Source organism: Apaloderma vittatum, unplaced genomic scaffold (genome assembly GCF_000703405.1).
Source record: "Apaloderma vittatum isolate BGI_N311 unplaced genomic scaffold, ASM70340v1 scaffold16931, whole genome shotgun sequence".
NCBI lineage: Eukaryota > Metazoa > Chordata > Aves > Trogoniformes > Trogonidae > Apaloderma > Apaloderma vittatum.
Genome location: NW_009699825.1, coordinates 25,841 through 42,125, shown reverse-complemented (window position 1 = coordinate 42,125; position 16,285 = coordinate 25,841). Strand labels below are relative to the sequence as shown.

General features: G+C 42.0%; 1 protein-coding gene across 1 annotated transcript; it reads left to right on the top strand.

Annotated features, from left to right (window-relative positions):
- Positions 1-2,665: 2,665 nt before the first annotated feature.
- LOC104280794 (double-stranded RNA-specific editase B2-like) lies at positions 2,666-15,768 on the top strand (the record flags this gene model as incomplete). The annotated part of the gene is made up of 3 exons (XM_009878559.1): positions 2,666-2,699; positions 5,856-5,942; positions 14,861-15,768. Coding segments are annotated over 3 exons (1,029 nt in total), but the record flags the coding sequence as incomplete, so codon positions are not given.
- Positions 15,769-16,285: the final 517 nt, after the last annotated feature.

The following is a 16,285-nucleotide window of genomic DNA, read 5'->3' as shown; positions in this document are numbered from 1 at the left end:
TCGTCTTCAGATCTCAGAGGGGAGCAGTGAGAGACAAAAATGCAAACCAAGGAGGAATGAGCTTATGTTAATATCTCCTCACCAATATACGTGGAGGCTTGAATTTACCCTGTGCAATGCAAGGCACCAAACTGGACCAGACATATAGCTGTGCCAAATCTGTCACTGTGTCCATACAGAAACACAAACCATTTGAAGGTGTTTAGGACAACCATATTTCTAACTTAAACACCACAACCAGAGGGGATGGACAGAGGTGGTCCTCCCAGCCACACCAGTACTGTGTGGTGGTGATCCGCAGGCACCCCAGCCCAGCTTTGTCAGAGTGGGTATAAAAAGGCATTGCACAGAGCCGTCCCCCTTGTCTGTGAAGCCAAAATCACCTGGGCAATGCCGCTGCAGCCCTCCACACTTGGTCATTCACAGTTCAGTGGCTGGTTCTCCAATTTGGCTGTAAAGGCTGATTCTGACACCAAGCAAGTAAATCCCTATCTGGAAACTGGCTGCATAAACTAAATGATGCAGTATGGTGGCTGTGCAAGCCATAATTTAGAAGGCTGTGAGCTCTTCTCAGTAAGTGCTGTGCTTTAAAGACATTACTATTTTCCCTGCAAATTTGCCATATTTTTCTTTTGTGTAAAGAATCCCATCGTGCTGTCAATCACTGTCAGCCCTAACCTGAACTGACTAAGATATGAGAAGGAAGATAGGGAATCATCTCCAGATGTGCAGGCTCTCTTCTCTCCTTGTATCCCCTCCTTTCACAATAAATCAAGGCTAACGTAGCTTACACAAAATGTAACTATTTGAGTAGCTGCAAATACTACTTTAGAGAAATAAAAATAAGGTTGGGGGTTTTTTTCCAAGAGATTTTGCAGAAGAATTTATATTATTGCATCAGAATTGACCCTTTCTGAGTAATTTCATACTCCATGTAAACCAAATGAATTATTTAGGACTGGTTTATAATGTCCACATTGTGTTTTTAAAAGAATACTACTAAAGAAACCTCTAACAAGTAAAGTAGCTTACACTAATCAATTAGAATATGAGAATGAAACTAATTCAGTAAAACATTGCTAATGCTGATCTGGCAAACCACTGGTAGCCATCTGTCTAATCCTTCTTGTGTTCCGAAGCTGCATTTTTAAAAAAAACACAATTATTAATAGTGCTCATTAGCTGCCAAGCAAAAGAGCACGCCACAAGCTTCTGCTCAGAGATTAGCTAATATTAGCAAATACTACTCACTTTTCCAAGTTCGAGCTAGAACCTGGTGTGTGACCTTAAGGCCAGGATGAGCTTTTCTACTGGGGTCGAAGGGGATAAAGAGGGACTGTAAGGGATAGGTCCAAGGTGCAACACCCCGACGATGCCAACAGTCTTCTGACAGCCCTTCAGCACCAGCAGCTCCTCAGCCTCCCCACTAGACACTCTGTTCCAGTGCTGCACTATCCTTACTGTTAGGAAGGGTTTTTTTAATGTTTAAAGTGGATTTTCCTTGGTGCAATTTAAGTCCATTACTTCCAGTTGTGTTAATGCACAGTTTGCTCCTTTCTTCTACGCAGCAGCTTTTTTATGTATTTGAAGATGCTTGTCATGACCCCACTCAGTCTGCTCTTCTTAAAGCTAAACAATTTGTCCAACATATATAAGGCCTGTTTTAAAAAAGTGTTGAGCTCCTACTGTTCCCATTGCTTTTGTTCAGGTGATTGGGAGTGAAAGAACTTCAGTATGTCTGATGATCAAGCCGTATTGTCTGGTGCCCTTTAAATACTGATAGATATGAAGGGCACAAATGCTGTTTATAGCTGTATATGTGTATTCTTGTCTGCACAATAAAAGCGTATTTACGGGACCTGTGACCAGTCTTCTGACTGCATCCACAGAGTGAGAGCAACTTCACAAAAACCGGCAAATTTTAGAAGAAACTTGGCTGCCTTATATGCCAGGCTTTACTTAAATAATTTTGTGATTTTCATGCAAAACATATCTTGGCCAATTGTTTTTTATTTGTTTAAACAATTTCTGTGGCTAATATCAAAACATTGTTCATGGTTATTCTTTAACCATTTGCTGTTGGAAAATATTGGTTTAGAAGCATGAATTGAAATCCATGTCCATCCTGAAACAGAGGATAGTGAGGTTTCTTCCTCTAATGGGCTTCTCATCCAGAGAAATGGTGGATTTTTTGTTTAGAGTACTGGAGCAGAGTTCCACTTGGCATCATTTGGGAAGATGTTTTTAGAGTGTGTACACTACCAAATATGATGCTATCATCCTGTGTTAGTGGGCCAGGGTCGCTAGAAATAAATCCCACTATACCTGCTCTTTGTCTCTCAGTTTCCATTGTAAATGCAGCTTGCTTTGTGTTCATGCAGACCCTCATGAAATCACTCCTTCATCTCATTGGAGGCTTTTGGTACAGTTGTAATGCAAGCAATAACAGCTCCTTGTATTGGTTTTCATAAACATAGGGTTATATATTCTGCCTTGCTGGAGAAAAGAGGTTTTTAAATGTCATGTTTTCTTCTTTATACCATCTCACCTAGCCTGGATAAATAATTTCCTCAAACAAATACAGAGAGTATTTATAATTATAAAGCAAAATTAGCCACTCTAATTTTGGACTACCTGTCATGGCTTCATTGTGGGAAAAAAAATCATAGAAGGAGAAGAGAGTGAGAGAAAAAAGGAGAGTTTAAAGATATTTTTCTGTATGGTTTTTTCCTATTTATCCATGTCCTTTATTCTTATTCATAAGATAATATAAATACAAAGTAATTGTGATGGACATCAAAATGTGTGGGGACTGTCGAGTGTAAATGCACAGGTCTCCTAAACTTGTTCTCATCCCTGGAAGTTGGATGCATCATCCTTTGAAATGTTCAAGGCCAGGCTGGATGAGGCTTTTATGAACCTGGTCTAGTGGGAGGTGTCCCTTCCCACAGCAGGAGGGTTGGAACTAGATGACCTTAAAGGTCCCTTCCAATTCAAACTGTTCTATGATTTCATGATTCTGCACTGAATGGAAACCTGAAGTGATGCCCCATGGTATATATATGGTAATAGGCAATAGCATGGAAAAGATAGAAGTGTGCAATCATACCAATAGTTGTATACATAGCCAGATTATTTCTCTGTAAACACCTATGTGTAATTGTCCTGTCATCTGTCTTCCCCTCCTCCATAGGCTCAATAATTCATCTGTGCTATGTGCATACTACAGGGCTTCTCTTCTTACATCGCTCACTCAAAAGCTCTGCCCTCCTCCTCCTTTCAGACACACACTAAATCTTCCATTGCTCAACCAATGGATTGAAATATGAAATTATAATCTTTATTGTCTGTATTGATTGAAGGATATCCTGTTATCAGAGCCTGCCTGAGTTTGGTTGACGTGAACCCATCCATTGCTGCTCTGAGAGGGCAGTAAATTTTGCAGACATCCTGTTTCTCTGCCACACAAAGCAAAGGCACCAGCAAGATCTTTCAGGACAGATGGGAAACAGTAACAACAAAAGCGTAAGATGGTATCTTAAGGCAAAAGGGAGAATAATCTGATAAATTTTAAATCCACATTGTAAATCTTGCCTATCAATTATGCAAAATTCTAAATTGTAGAATATTACTTTACCTAGTAATAGTACAGTATAAAAATATATGGTTTTGATTTTTGATGGGCGGCAGGAGTAGACATTAGCAGCCTCAGCAAGAAACCCTCATTGCTTGGTTAATGGATTAACTCTTTTTGAGAAATGAAAATATTTTCTTAGCTTTAAGTTTCTGTATGTCATCCAGTGTCGTGAGGGTTAGTTGCGCAGGTCTGACAGCCAGCAGCAGCCAGGCACAGGCAGGCAACACCTCAGCTCACTGCATCCCAGTATCCCAACACAACAGTCGTTGCTGGTGCTGAAGCCAAGGACTACCCTCATCCTATGTCTGTCACCTGAAGTGTTCCCCTTACCAGATAGAGACTTTGGATTAGGTCCCAAAAGCCTATGCTCCTTTCACTTTAATCAAAGAAACCAGCTGAGAAAGTCAGGAGTGAATAACAGCCTTTATCCTGATCACAAGCCGAGAGTCTCACACGCACCGAGATAGTGTCGTACCGAGATGGCACGTTTCTCAGTGAGCAGCGCCTCAGCAGAAAGTGTCAAAGTATTGACGTAGGAAAGTTTTCTGTCTGAAGCGTTCATAGTTTCGTTCTTTTGGTCCATGATGTCACTACAGTCCCATAATGAAATTGCAATTCAAGGAGGGTAATTTGTGCTCTAATTATATATTAGTCTGGGCTGAAAGGTTTCTGGACAGAAAAGGGATTTCTTCAGGCAATCCTTTATTCTGCTTATTGTATTTACTTAATAAAAAGCCATCAGCTTTTGCTGTGCTTTTCCATAATAGAGTTGAGCTGTAGTGTAACCTAGCCAAGGGCAAACTTCTGCAGCCATTTTTGATGGATTCTGAGAGCAGTCTTTAACAAGAACAAGGATTATTTGCACATGTAGAACGAACCAGGCTGAAAAGCTAACAGATGTGCTGCTGAACACGTTTAAGAGCTTTTCAGCCAGAATGCCTTCTAGACCAGTCTTAGATTAGTAGCCAGGCAGTTTAGGAAAATTCAGATAAATACTTTCGCATCAATATGGAAATATTTTTTCCTATGTAACTTGAAAGACATTCTTCATTTGGTTTTTGAAGCTTCTGCCACAAGACAAGAGCCCAGAATTATTCATAATTGCAGGATTCAGGGCGTTTCCACTTAACTGAGGTTTTCTAAGCAGAGAAGTACTTTAGGAAAGCAAGTCAGTCCTTCAAAGCTGTGAATCACCTTTGTAAGGTGTGTTTCTGTTTCTTTTGCTACCTAAGGTAGACATCCTGTTTATGTAGGTCCTCAGACAACTACCCATAGTTTGTCAGGATGAATTCAGCTTAAACAAACTGAACAACAAACTAAACAAACTTGTTAACAGACTAAATAACCCATGTATCTTTAATATATCCTGTTTCACAGAATCACAGAGTCACTGTTTCTAGCGTTTGTGTTAACAGCAACTTTTCCATATAGATAAACCCTGAGCCAAATTTTGAGCTAGTATAAATCGATATCAGTTCTCATGTTGTTCATTCTGTCTTAATATCTAATGCAAAGGCTGATCATGGCACTGGATGTAAAAATTTCTGTCCCATCTACTACCTGTAGGAAAAACAGAAACTAGAGATAGAAAGAGCTACACTTAATACTAATATGAATAAGAAAGATTTCAAATAAGATTCTTGTTGTTTGGATAGTAAGTTCCTGTGCACACCATAAAGGTTTTCCAAAAATCAAATCAGTAATTTCTAGAAGAATTAGAAACTTTGTACTCTCTTGCATCATCAACACTTGAGCTTTCTCTGAGAGTTCTGGCTCAGCCTTTGTCAGGGAGAGGCAACAAGAGGAGATGAGCTGATGGTATCATCTATTGAAGCAGCTCTCATGTCCCTCCTTCCAGGGCTGACCACCTCCAGCTCTCATCCTCCTTCCCAGTTCCCAGCTGGACCAGCTCAAGCCTCCCACATTCCCAGCTCTGCAGTGCTCGGGCACCATTGCTGGGAAGCATGGCCAAGGAATGCTACACAGGGGCAGAAACCAGGAGCGATGTGTGTTTGATGTTTGCGTGTGCCGAGCCGTAATAAAAGTATTGCAATCTGTGAATTTTGGTGGGGCTGTAGAATCAGAAAAACCGAAACCAAAACCAGAAACAGAAACAGACTTGACAAGGCGTTTTCACCTGAGAAAAAGTGTGGAGTAAATAAGAAGACACTGACAAAATACTGATTTTATATGTCTGTTTTCTTTTGTTTTCTTCCAGAAAAAGTAAGCATACTGTCAACCTTCATAGCGCCCTTCAAGTATCTGAGTCCTGGCACAGCCACCATGGAGGATGAGGACAATTTAAGTAAGCAGTCTCTTTTCCTTATAGACAGATGAATACTTAAGTTTAAAGATAAAAATCTCTATGGTGTAGGGGCAACTGCAGAAAAGAGGTGGGTTTGCAAATATTGGCAGCCCCAGTCCTCATGTAAAATACAAAATTCCCTGATGCTGAGTGCAGACATGTGCTCCAGTCTCCAGTGAAGGAGGGGTTGATCTCAGCTCACCATCACACTTTTCCCTGTGAAGACCCTGGCAAGGGGGAGCTGTAAATGGTGTGTCACAAATACAGAGGAAAGATTTCTTACAGAAAGGAGATGCTTATGCTCAGGTTTACAGGATTATGGAGCTCCTTTTCCTTTCCTGTTGATGTTACCTGATTTTGCTCACCTGTTTTTCTCAAAATGCCTAAAAATAAAACATTTTGGTGCTATATCTTTTGCCTGTTTTTATATCCTTGATGACAAAAAGGATTTTTGCAGGATTAAAAACAGCAGGAGTGAGCCTTCTACTTAAACTGTTTTCTCTTTGTGATACAAAAATAATGGGAGAGGAGGAGGGAAAAGCAAGAGAGAAAATAAATCAGGTTGAGAAGAGATGATTAATGAGGCTTAAATAAAGTAGATGTACCCCAAAAACTAGCCACCTTGGGGGCTCAAATATGAGCAAAGTCACTGACGCTCCCTGAGCATGTGACTGCAGGACTGGAGGAAAGCGTTGCTGGGTTTGAAGGAATTGTCCAGTCTTCAAAACACCAAGAAGTCTGGGATTGTGCAGTTAGGAGTGAATAATCCTCAGAAAGCCCTCCTGTTTATCATCTAGAAGCAATTATAGTGTGTTACCCAGCCCTGCTTATTGTAATGCATCTTGATTCATTGAAAAAAGAGGGGAACCTTCTGAACCAAATGAGTAACTCTTCTGAATTAGTATCACACCCCAGATAGGTTTCTTTTCTAGCCAGACACACACTGACATCTTGCCCTATTAAAGCCGGTGGGTGGGGGGAATGAGGTTTTTTTCCCTGTTATTGCTAATCTTCCTTGGTTTGATACGGTGCGGCACCAAGGGGAATAGTTGACAAAGGAGTGAAGGAGCACAGCCCTCTATTTTCTGTTGCTGAGTATCACATGGACATCACACTGTGCTGCTGCGCAGGGGGTGGCAGGTTTTTACATAGCTTAGCAAAGGCAAAAAAAAAAATCCCAAACTAGAAATCCTTCAAAATTAGTCCCAGGGAAGCTACATTTTCAGAAGGAGATATGAGAACTACACACAGGAAACATATTATGCACATGATGAGCTTGTGCAGGCACCTCCTGCGTAATGTTTCCCAAATGTGCTACTTAGTTATTTTTAGGTAATGTAGGAAGTTTGTACAAGCCAAACACTGTAACACCAGTTTCTTATTGCTACTGTAATGCCAAAACTGCATCGTGCCTGCGCAGGCTTTAAAATAACTCACATGGACAGGGTGAGCTATGTTTTCTTAGAGAGAAATAGCAAATTTCACTGGTTTTGGGCACATTCTGCCTAGTCCTCTCTTGGGTCAAACATACACTCCAGTGATAAGGCAGAGATTTGCTTCTTGGCACATACTACATTTTAGGTGTTACTATTAGAATCTTAAAAAAAAAAAAGTGAAAAGATGAATTAATTTTAAATCAGCCATCTTTCAGTGTTCATTTCTAGTATAGCAGTATAAATCTCACTAATGTCTATAGCACACATGTACCTGTGTAGTAATTTGGCATTTTAAAGAGATTCATTTTTTTGCTGTGGAGAAGCAGATGAACCTTCTTCCATGATAACAATTTAACAAGAGCCTAGGAGAATGCTGGCAAGATAGTTAAGTGGTTTACTTGTCCCTCTATTTTTCTGCTCACTGAGCATCCTGTGGGAGTGTCCCTTCCCACACTGTGCTGTATTGACAGTCAGAGTCCCACTAGCTGAAACAGATACAAATCCTGTTTCACGTTCCTTTAGGCCTTTTTTACAAAGGGAGCCATGCCAGGTTAACTACACATGCGTTTTCAGCTACTGATTATTAGCATATAGACACTATTATTGCGGTTTATGATCCGTGAACTAATACTAGAAAAATGTATCAAAGGCACTATGCACCACTGGAATAAAAATTTGGGTAATCATCAGTCTCCAATGAAGACTTTATTGTGAACATGTGAGAAAATGACCACCCTATTCATTCCCTGAAGTCAGTTATAGCTAAGAACGTCACACAGGATTAGGAATAGGAAGTTTAACTCTGTACACTGTCTTCAACATTTGCTGTTAATGATGTGTCGAGAAGGACATTTAAATGGAGATCCTCCCCTTGGTATATCTCTCTAGCACCCAGCAAAAAATTTCCTCAGCTAGACTTTGTACCTGAATCATCGCGTTTCTTAGACATCAGTTGACCTGTGTAGTCCTTTTCAGAGCCCATGGATAATTTTGATCTCAACAACAGCCAGGAACAGGGAGTGGTTTAGTCTGTTATCAAAAAGTGCTTCAAAGCCTGCTGTACCTAGTGCTTGGATTGCATGAAACAGTGAATAATCATTCCCTATTCACTGCCTGCCTGCCTTTCATGATGTCACAGACCTCAGCCTGTCCCTGGTCTTTAATTGTTCCATCCACACTGTGCCGCCGTCATGGCAGACTATCACCAGACACAGATGCTTGCAAATTCAGGGTGTACCTCTTAGCAGGAGCATGTGATTCCTGGGGATCTCACTGTGCAGTCCTGCCATCTGCACAGGCTCATGCAGCGCCCTTCTGCAGGTGTATGCCTCTCCCCAGCGGCTGCAGAGGGGGCTGATGGTGACGGTCAACAACTTAGGGATTTCAGCTACTGCAGCAGTCTTCTAGGACGAATCCCTGCCCCAGATTCAGTGTGTTGCATCATGTTCAGTTATGAGCATGTTGGTCAAATTCCTCCTCGGGCCCCAGAGCTTTTGACTGCATACTGTGAGAAACAGCAGGGACACTGTCTCTAAGAGGATAGTGAATATCCCCTTTCAGCAGTCAGAGCCCCGAGCAATCCCTCACAAAATCAAACCCACTGTTTCAGTTTTGAAAACTGTGTCTCTCGCCATCTTGGACTTTTCCCATGTCTAAAACTAAGCAATAGTCTGGTCCTGATTGAGGAAGGCATGTATCGAGATCGATTTCTGCTCTGGCTTGCCTCTGGTTTTTACTGAATGTGCTTATTTGCTGACTTGGATAGAGAGCATTGGAGTTTGAGCATCATCTAAGACAGGCCATTAGGTCATTTCAGTAATTTTCCTAATTGGTAAGAGCTGCACTAGATATGCATGGATTTCAGTTATTTCAGTTAATAAGGTTGGCAAAGTAGATTATCTTCATTCTGGAAGAGCTAAAAGCAGTGGCAATCACCCTCCACAAATTTTCCATCTCCACTTTAAGCACAGTTCTATACTTTTTTAGACTAGTAAAGCTTCCCTTTGCAGTGTGGTGTTACACAGCAATAAAGTCTAACAATATTGTTTTAAAGAGGTTGAACCCCGTGAGCTGTTGGTGAGGATTCAGCAGCAACAGAGGCATCATGGAAGGCTGCCCTTAAGTAGACTTCTTTCGTGAAGGTTTAAAAATACAAATCTGTGTATTTTCATGTTAGAGAGGAAGGATGGGTTTCTAGTGTTAGCTACAAGTTTATAATAATAAACTTGTCAAGAATACAGACCTAAAAATCCCTGCAGAAGAGTTCCCGATCCTCCTTTGTGGACTCAATAAGTGTATGAAAATGCGATCTTGCCTGCAAGAGGAGACTGCCCTGCACTGCATTTGATGTAGTAGCTGATCTGGGACAGTGGTGCCATGGCTCTGGCTCCTGGGTTCATACCTATTGCTACTAATTTAAAATTTTTCACTTTCAAGGGTGCCAGAAATTTTAGAGGTCAATTCTTCTAACCTCTGCAGTCAACGTGATGTAGATGGACATCAAAAATGTACTCTACACCCACAGGTCGAACAAGGCTTAGATATTAAAACACAGAAAAATAGAAATTATGTCCTACATGTATTGTTGCAAATGCATTGATACCAACTTATATAGTTACTAAACATTTCTAAAGACAGTAACTTCCTATGTCAGAGCTATCAGTTCAATCAGAAGTTTACAAGTTCTTTAATTATCATAGCTTTTCAATAATGTACTGCTCCTTGTAATTCAATAGCTAAGATGCCAGCAAAAATGAAGATGCCACCTACCACCTCTCCTTTCCCATCCTCCCTGGAAGTTGGCTTGGCAGCAGAATAACCTTCAACAGGAACAATATTATCTCTTCAAATGTAGCGTGGAGTATCGGATGGCTAGTTCTGTAGAGCCCTTATGACCCAGAGGCATAGGCAGTGTCATTATTAGTGATGCATTATAGTTCTGAAAAGCTCTTGATGATGCAGACTCTCTAGGTTAACTCTACTGTGCATAATGACTAAAAAGAAAAAAACATGAAAGAGCAGACAGAAGATTGAGTAATAGTGCATAAATAAATATATTTCACTAACTGCCTTCCTCTCTCCCATTCACTTACCGAAGCAAATGCAAGATTGCAATGTCTCCTCTTGCTTGTGAAACTGCAGAAATCAATGAATAAAGTTACCTGAGGAGATACTACAGTGCAGAGGTGTGGGGGTTCTTAGAAATCTTGGACAATAAATTAGAAAATATTGCCAAAAGATTACAGTATTTTTCTCTCTCCTTTTTTTTTTAACTTCCTCCCCTTACAGTTTTATTATTCTCCAACCTTTTCATCATAAGAGAACCTTTTTTTTCTTTTCCCCCAAATGTAGAGAATGTGTTTTGGGAACTCAAGAGCAAACATATTGTGAGAGATAATGGGACTGAAAATCATCCACAGTTTTGCATTTTCCCTGTGTGCATCCTCTGACTTACTCCTTTCCTTTTAGTGCTCTTCATTTCTAAAATTGCTTGTGATTGTTCTATTACAGCTGCTTACAGTATTTATCTTGCATAGGTTGGTGTCATTTGCCTGCTTTGTCCGATTTTCACAATAGAAGTACATGTGCCACTATTAGAGAGGTAATCTTATGTCTGCTACACAGAGGTCTCATGAAAGACATGTTTCAAAGACCTCCTATTTCAAAGATACCTGAAAGTAGAAAGTAATTTCACATTGCCCGGCAGCTGCCAGGTATCTCACAAGTCCGTCAGGCTCACAGACTTTCTGAGGCACTCACTGAATTAAGGCTGCCTCGGATTTACGTGCCGCCATGACTTTTGGCCTCCCTGAGATCTGTGAAGAACTGAGCTCTTTCAGGATCAGGGCCTCTAGAAATCTGTTTGGCTATAAGGATATCTGCATGGATTTCCTTCACTGTGACTAGGCCAAAACATACCATAAGCACAGGAACGTCACCATCACGCACATCTGACATTTCCGTGTGTCCTTTGTGCCTGATTTCTGGAAGTTTTATACCTGCATCTCTAAATTTATTGCACTACGACAATGCAAACTCCCTGTTGGCCAAAACCTGGACAACACAATTTCATTGACAGAATTTAAGACAAATGTTTATTTTACGTTGCCATGTTTTTAGTTAAACACTGTTTTAGCAGGGGTGATTAAGGTCAGATGTTAAGGTCACATATTCATCTTCAGAAATCCATGTTTCTCTGACTATAAAAGAAAAAACCAGCTGGAAGCTGGAATAAGACAATATGACTTATAAATACAAATAACCCTTTGAGTTTTCCTATTCAGTGGTGCATAATCAATACAAACTCTTTTCAAACTTGAATATTGTGTGAAGCAAGCACTATCTTTCTTTTTATGCTTCCTGACTACAATATCATTATGTACCATAATTGGCTCTGTAAAAACCTATTAGGTAAGATGAGAGAGGAGGTGTGAAATACAGAACCAGACCTGCTTCCTGCAAAAATGTATGTCTGAGTCAAAATGTTTCACTTTTATTTCAAAAAATGTGTGTGACAAAAGAGGTGTATTTTGATTGGGGTGGAAATGTGAGGAGGGTTCACAGTGGAAAATGGCTGTCCAAAGCCACTGCCAGGCTAAATAGAGGAAAGTTAAAGTTGGCATCTCCCTCCCCTTCAGATCCGAGTTTCCATAAATAGAGTTGTGAACTCAATGAGAAAGGACCATATTATCCTTCTGTCTTGGTTAACCTGACCTTTTAAACATCTTGTTTCCAGAGAGGCTGGTTTGAAGATGTCGTATTTTATACAGCTAAATGCCATATGATGAAAATTTCTCTATTATGTATTTCTTCTTCTTTCCTTCCTGACCTGTCTTCGTTCTTGCCCCTCAGCTTCACAAAGTAAAAATTAACCAGTCACTAAGACCTTAATTTGTCAGATCACGTTCTGCCTCAGCAAAGCACTGCAGCACATGCCCCTGCAAGTAACTTTGGTGAGATGCAGGCACAGGCTGGAAGCTTGATGTGTGCTGAAGGGTTTTCAGGAAAGGGACCGAAAGACTCAGTCCTGCAAATGGGCCCCCACACATGCAAGTGAGCCATGATTTCTGCTCATGTCTAAGCTGTGACACAGCTTGCCTGAGTACAGACTCAGTGCTTGGGTGGGAAGAACTCTTGATAGTTAATACAACTCGTCAGGATATAAAAGAGGTTTTTAACCATGATAGCTCGTTGCGCATAAGTCTCTGCATGTTCCTGTGTATCTATCAGCCCAGCCTAATACTGGGCTGCAGCAAAACCACAGTGGTTGCTCCAGCAGAGGCAGAAGCTCCTCGAGGCATAACTGGCAGCTCACCCCTTAACATCCTTGCAGCCAGCTGATGCATTAGAGGAACCCAAATAACGCCACACAGAAAGTGAGAGGACCATTCTCTGACCTCTAAGGACCACAGAGACTTCTCTGTGCTTGGGACTCATGCAGGCTGCACAGGTGGCACGCTTGTGCCTGGCAAATACTAAACCATGGAGAAGGCTCCACGCTCAGTGCTGGCTGGAATACAGCAGGCAGCCAGGCAGTGCTCTGCCCAGAAGGGACCAGGTGCATCGCTCCAGGGACAGGTTGCTTCATGGGTTGATTATGCTCATGTTTACTTTCTGGACTTGGCTCTGACCTAAAGACCTCAACGGAGTACTGGAGGATGTATCAGAGATGCTCCCTCCATAGCTGTGTCTAGCGGGGTCCCTCAGCGGGCAGTGCTGGGGTCAGTGCTGTTAAATATATTCATCAATGAGCTGGATGTGGGATTAGAGAGCACTGTCAGCAAGTTTGCTGACAACACAAAACTGGGAGGAGTGGCTGACACACCAGAAGACTGTGCTGCCATTCACTGGAGAGGTAGGCGGGGAGAAATCTTATGAAATTCTGCAAGGGCAAGTGCACCTCGGAAAGAATAACCCCATGTGCCAGTGCAGGTTGGGGACTGACCTGTCGGAGAGCAGTGTAGAAGAAAGGGACCTGGGGGTTCTGGTGGACAGCAGGATGCCCGTGAGCCAGCAATGTGCCTTTGTGGCCAAGAAGCCCAAAGGCATCCTGGGGTGTGTTAGAAGGGGAGTAACTAGTAGGTTGAGAGTGGTCCACCTGCCCCTCTACTCTGCCCTGGTGATACCACATCTGGAATTTTGTGTCCAGTTCTGGGCCCCTCAGCTCAAGAGAGACAGGGAACTGCTTGAGAGAGTCCAGTGCAGAGCCACAAAGATGATGAAGGGAGTGGAACATCTCCCTTATGAGGAAAGGCTGAAGGAGTTGGGTCTCTTTAGCCTGGAGGAGAGGAGGCTGAGGGGTGACCTTATAAATGTTTATAAATATATCAAGGGGGAGTGTCAGGAGGATGGAGCCAGGCTCTTTTCAGCGACGTACAATGACAGGACAAGGGGCAATGGATACAAGCTGAAACATAGGAGGTTTCACAAAAATATTAGAAAAAACTTGTTCACTGTGAGGGTGACAGAGCCCTGGCACAGGCTGCCCAGGGAGGGTGTGGAGTCTCCTTCTCTGGAAACATTCAAAACCTGCCTGGACGCCTTCCTGTGTGACCTCCTGTAGGTGATCCTGCTCTGGCAGGGGGGCTGGACTAGAGGATCTTTTGAGGTGCCTTCCAACCCCTGACGTTCTGTGATTCTTTCCACTGTTGTTTCATTCCCTTCCTGACGCTCCTGGCAGTCACTCTCTTCCCTTGCTTTTCTTTGACACAGATCATTCTTTACATCAGTAATCACCCCCATCATGATGCTCTGCCTTTTCATTTAGATTTATCTAGAATTTTTGCAAGATTAGTTGTTGCTGGTGCAGGAGCTGAGTATTTGCAATTGAATTTGACAGAAAGACGCTCACTTATTAAACGGGAGTCTGAGTCCAGACCACATTATTGTTTCAAATGCTAAGAATGTCTGTCAGATCATTTCTTAGGCTGAATTTGTGATGTTAGCAACACAAGAGCCTATGGTTTGAGTAAAGCTGGTCAATATACTCATTTCAAATAGATTATTATATGCATTTGTTCGTTTTTCTGTTTGTGAATCATTTCTGCTTTCTAATAATGTGTTCATAAGCATTCACTCACATGGATTATAGAGCAAATCTCAGCCTAAGGGAACTTTACAAACTGTTCACTTTTTACTAGTAGTTATCTGGTGAGAATGCAGTAGTTCATTTAAGTCACATGCATCAGTTATGCTCCATCTTTGAATGACATCATCTTTCTTTAAAACAGGAGACTAGTGACTAATACAAGTATAACTTTAGGGACACATAAACATTCAGGACATGCAGAAAATCTGCTATAAATAATAAACCAATCATTATACAGATATTTGAGGAAAAAAAAACAAAAACCAAAAGGGCTGAGCGAGGATATCTGTCATTAACTTTTTTTCCTCTGTTGGCTATTCTGCCAGCCCTAGGCATAATGTCAGCTACTGTGATGACAACTGTAATGTGAAGGTTTTTTCTTTCTTTACTGACAGGTACTAGCAGTGCAGAAGTAAAGGAAAATCGAAACATTGGCAACCTGGAGGATCATCCAATATCTCCTAATGAGCGGACAAGAGGGGGAACAACTAGCAGTAAGAGAAAAAGACCCCTAGAGGAAGGCAATAATGGCCATTTCTGCAAACTCCAACTCATCTGGAAGAAAGTCTCGTGGTCAGTGACACCAAAGAATGCTCTGGTTCAGCTACATGAACTTAAACCAGGTTTACAATACAAAATGGTTTCCCAGACAGGGCCAGTGCATGCTCCGGTCTTTGCTGTTGCTGTGGAAGTAAATGGACTTACGTTTGAAGGCACAGGGCCCACAAAAAAGAAAGCCAAAATGCGTGCTGCGGAGCTAGCCCTGAAGTCATTTGTTCAGTTCCCCAACGCCTGCCAAGCTCACTTTGCCATGGGGAACTGCATCAACCCATCCACGGACTTTACTTCTGATCAGGCAGATTTTCCAGATACTCTGTTCAAGGAGTTCGAACCATCTACACACAGCGAGGACTTTTCAGTCTATAACCCCGTTAACAATGAGTTGCTTTCCACTGCTTATCGTCACGGGCGCTTACTCTGCCATACACTGGACTTAATGGGCCACGGTAAGCAAAACAAGCACAAGATGGCATCCAAAACGGAGAGCGAGAAGAATCCGGTGGTGCTGCTAAATGAGCTGCGGTCAGGCCTGCGGTACGTCTGCCTGTCGGAGACGGTGGAGAAGCAGCACATCAAGAGTTTTGTGATGGCAGTGCGAGTGGATGGGAGAACATTTGAAGGCTCAGGACGTAGCAAGAAGCTGGCCAAAGGTCAAGCAGCACAGGCAGCCCTGCAGGCCCTCTTTAACATTCGACTGCCCAGCCACATTCCCAGCAGGAGTAAATGTCACCATTTGCCACAGGTGAGAGCTCCTGGGTAGCCGCCGCCAAGTTGGACGAACTCTTTCTATGAATGGGATCGGTGTTCCTGTAGCTGTTGTTCTACCAGATGGTTCCTCTGATGTTAGAGCAAGTGCTATGCCACAAAATAGCTTTTCTTGTAGAAAGAGACAGATGCCACAGGCAAAAGCTTGGAAATCATATCCTGAAATCATATCCTAAAATCATGGGGTACAACTTGCAGTCTTTTTCATACAAGGCATAGATGAGAGGGCAAAGTGTAGGGGGAAATACCAATGTTGCAATTTGCTAGAGAAAACCAGAACACTGACACAGGCACAAAAATCAGGTCTTTCTGTGTTATTGCGTCTTTCTTGATGAAAAGGAGCCCATAAACAAGGGAAAGCCCTTTTTCCTCATTTTAGAGTTAGTTTTTGATGAGGACAGTGCCAGTAAGAGGAGACAGCAATGACAAGGAATGTGCCTGTGTCAGAGCAAACTCTCCAGACAGTTCTGCCACTAGAAAAGTTAAGGATTTTT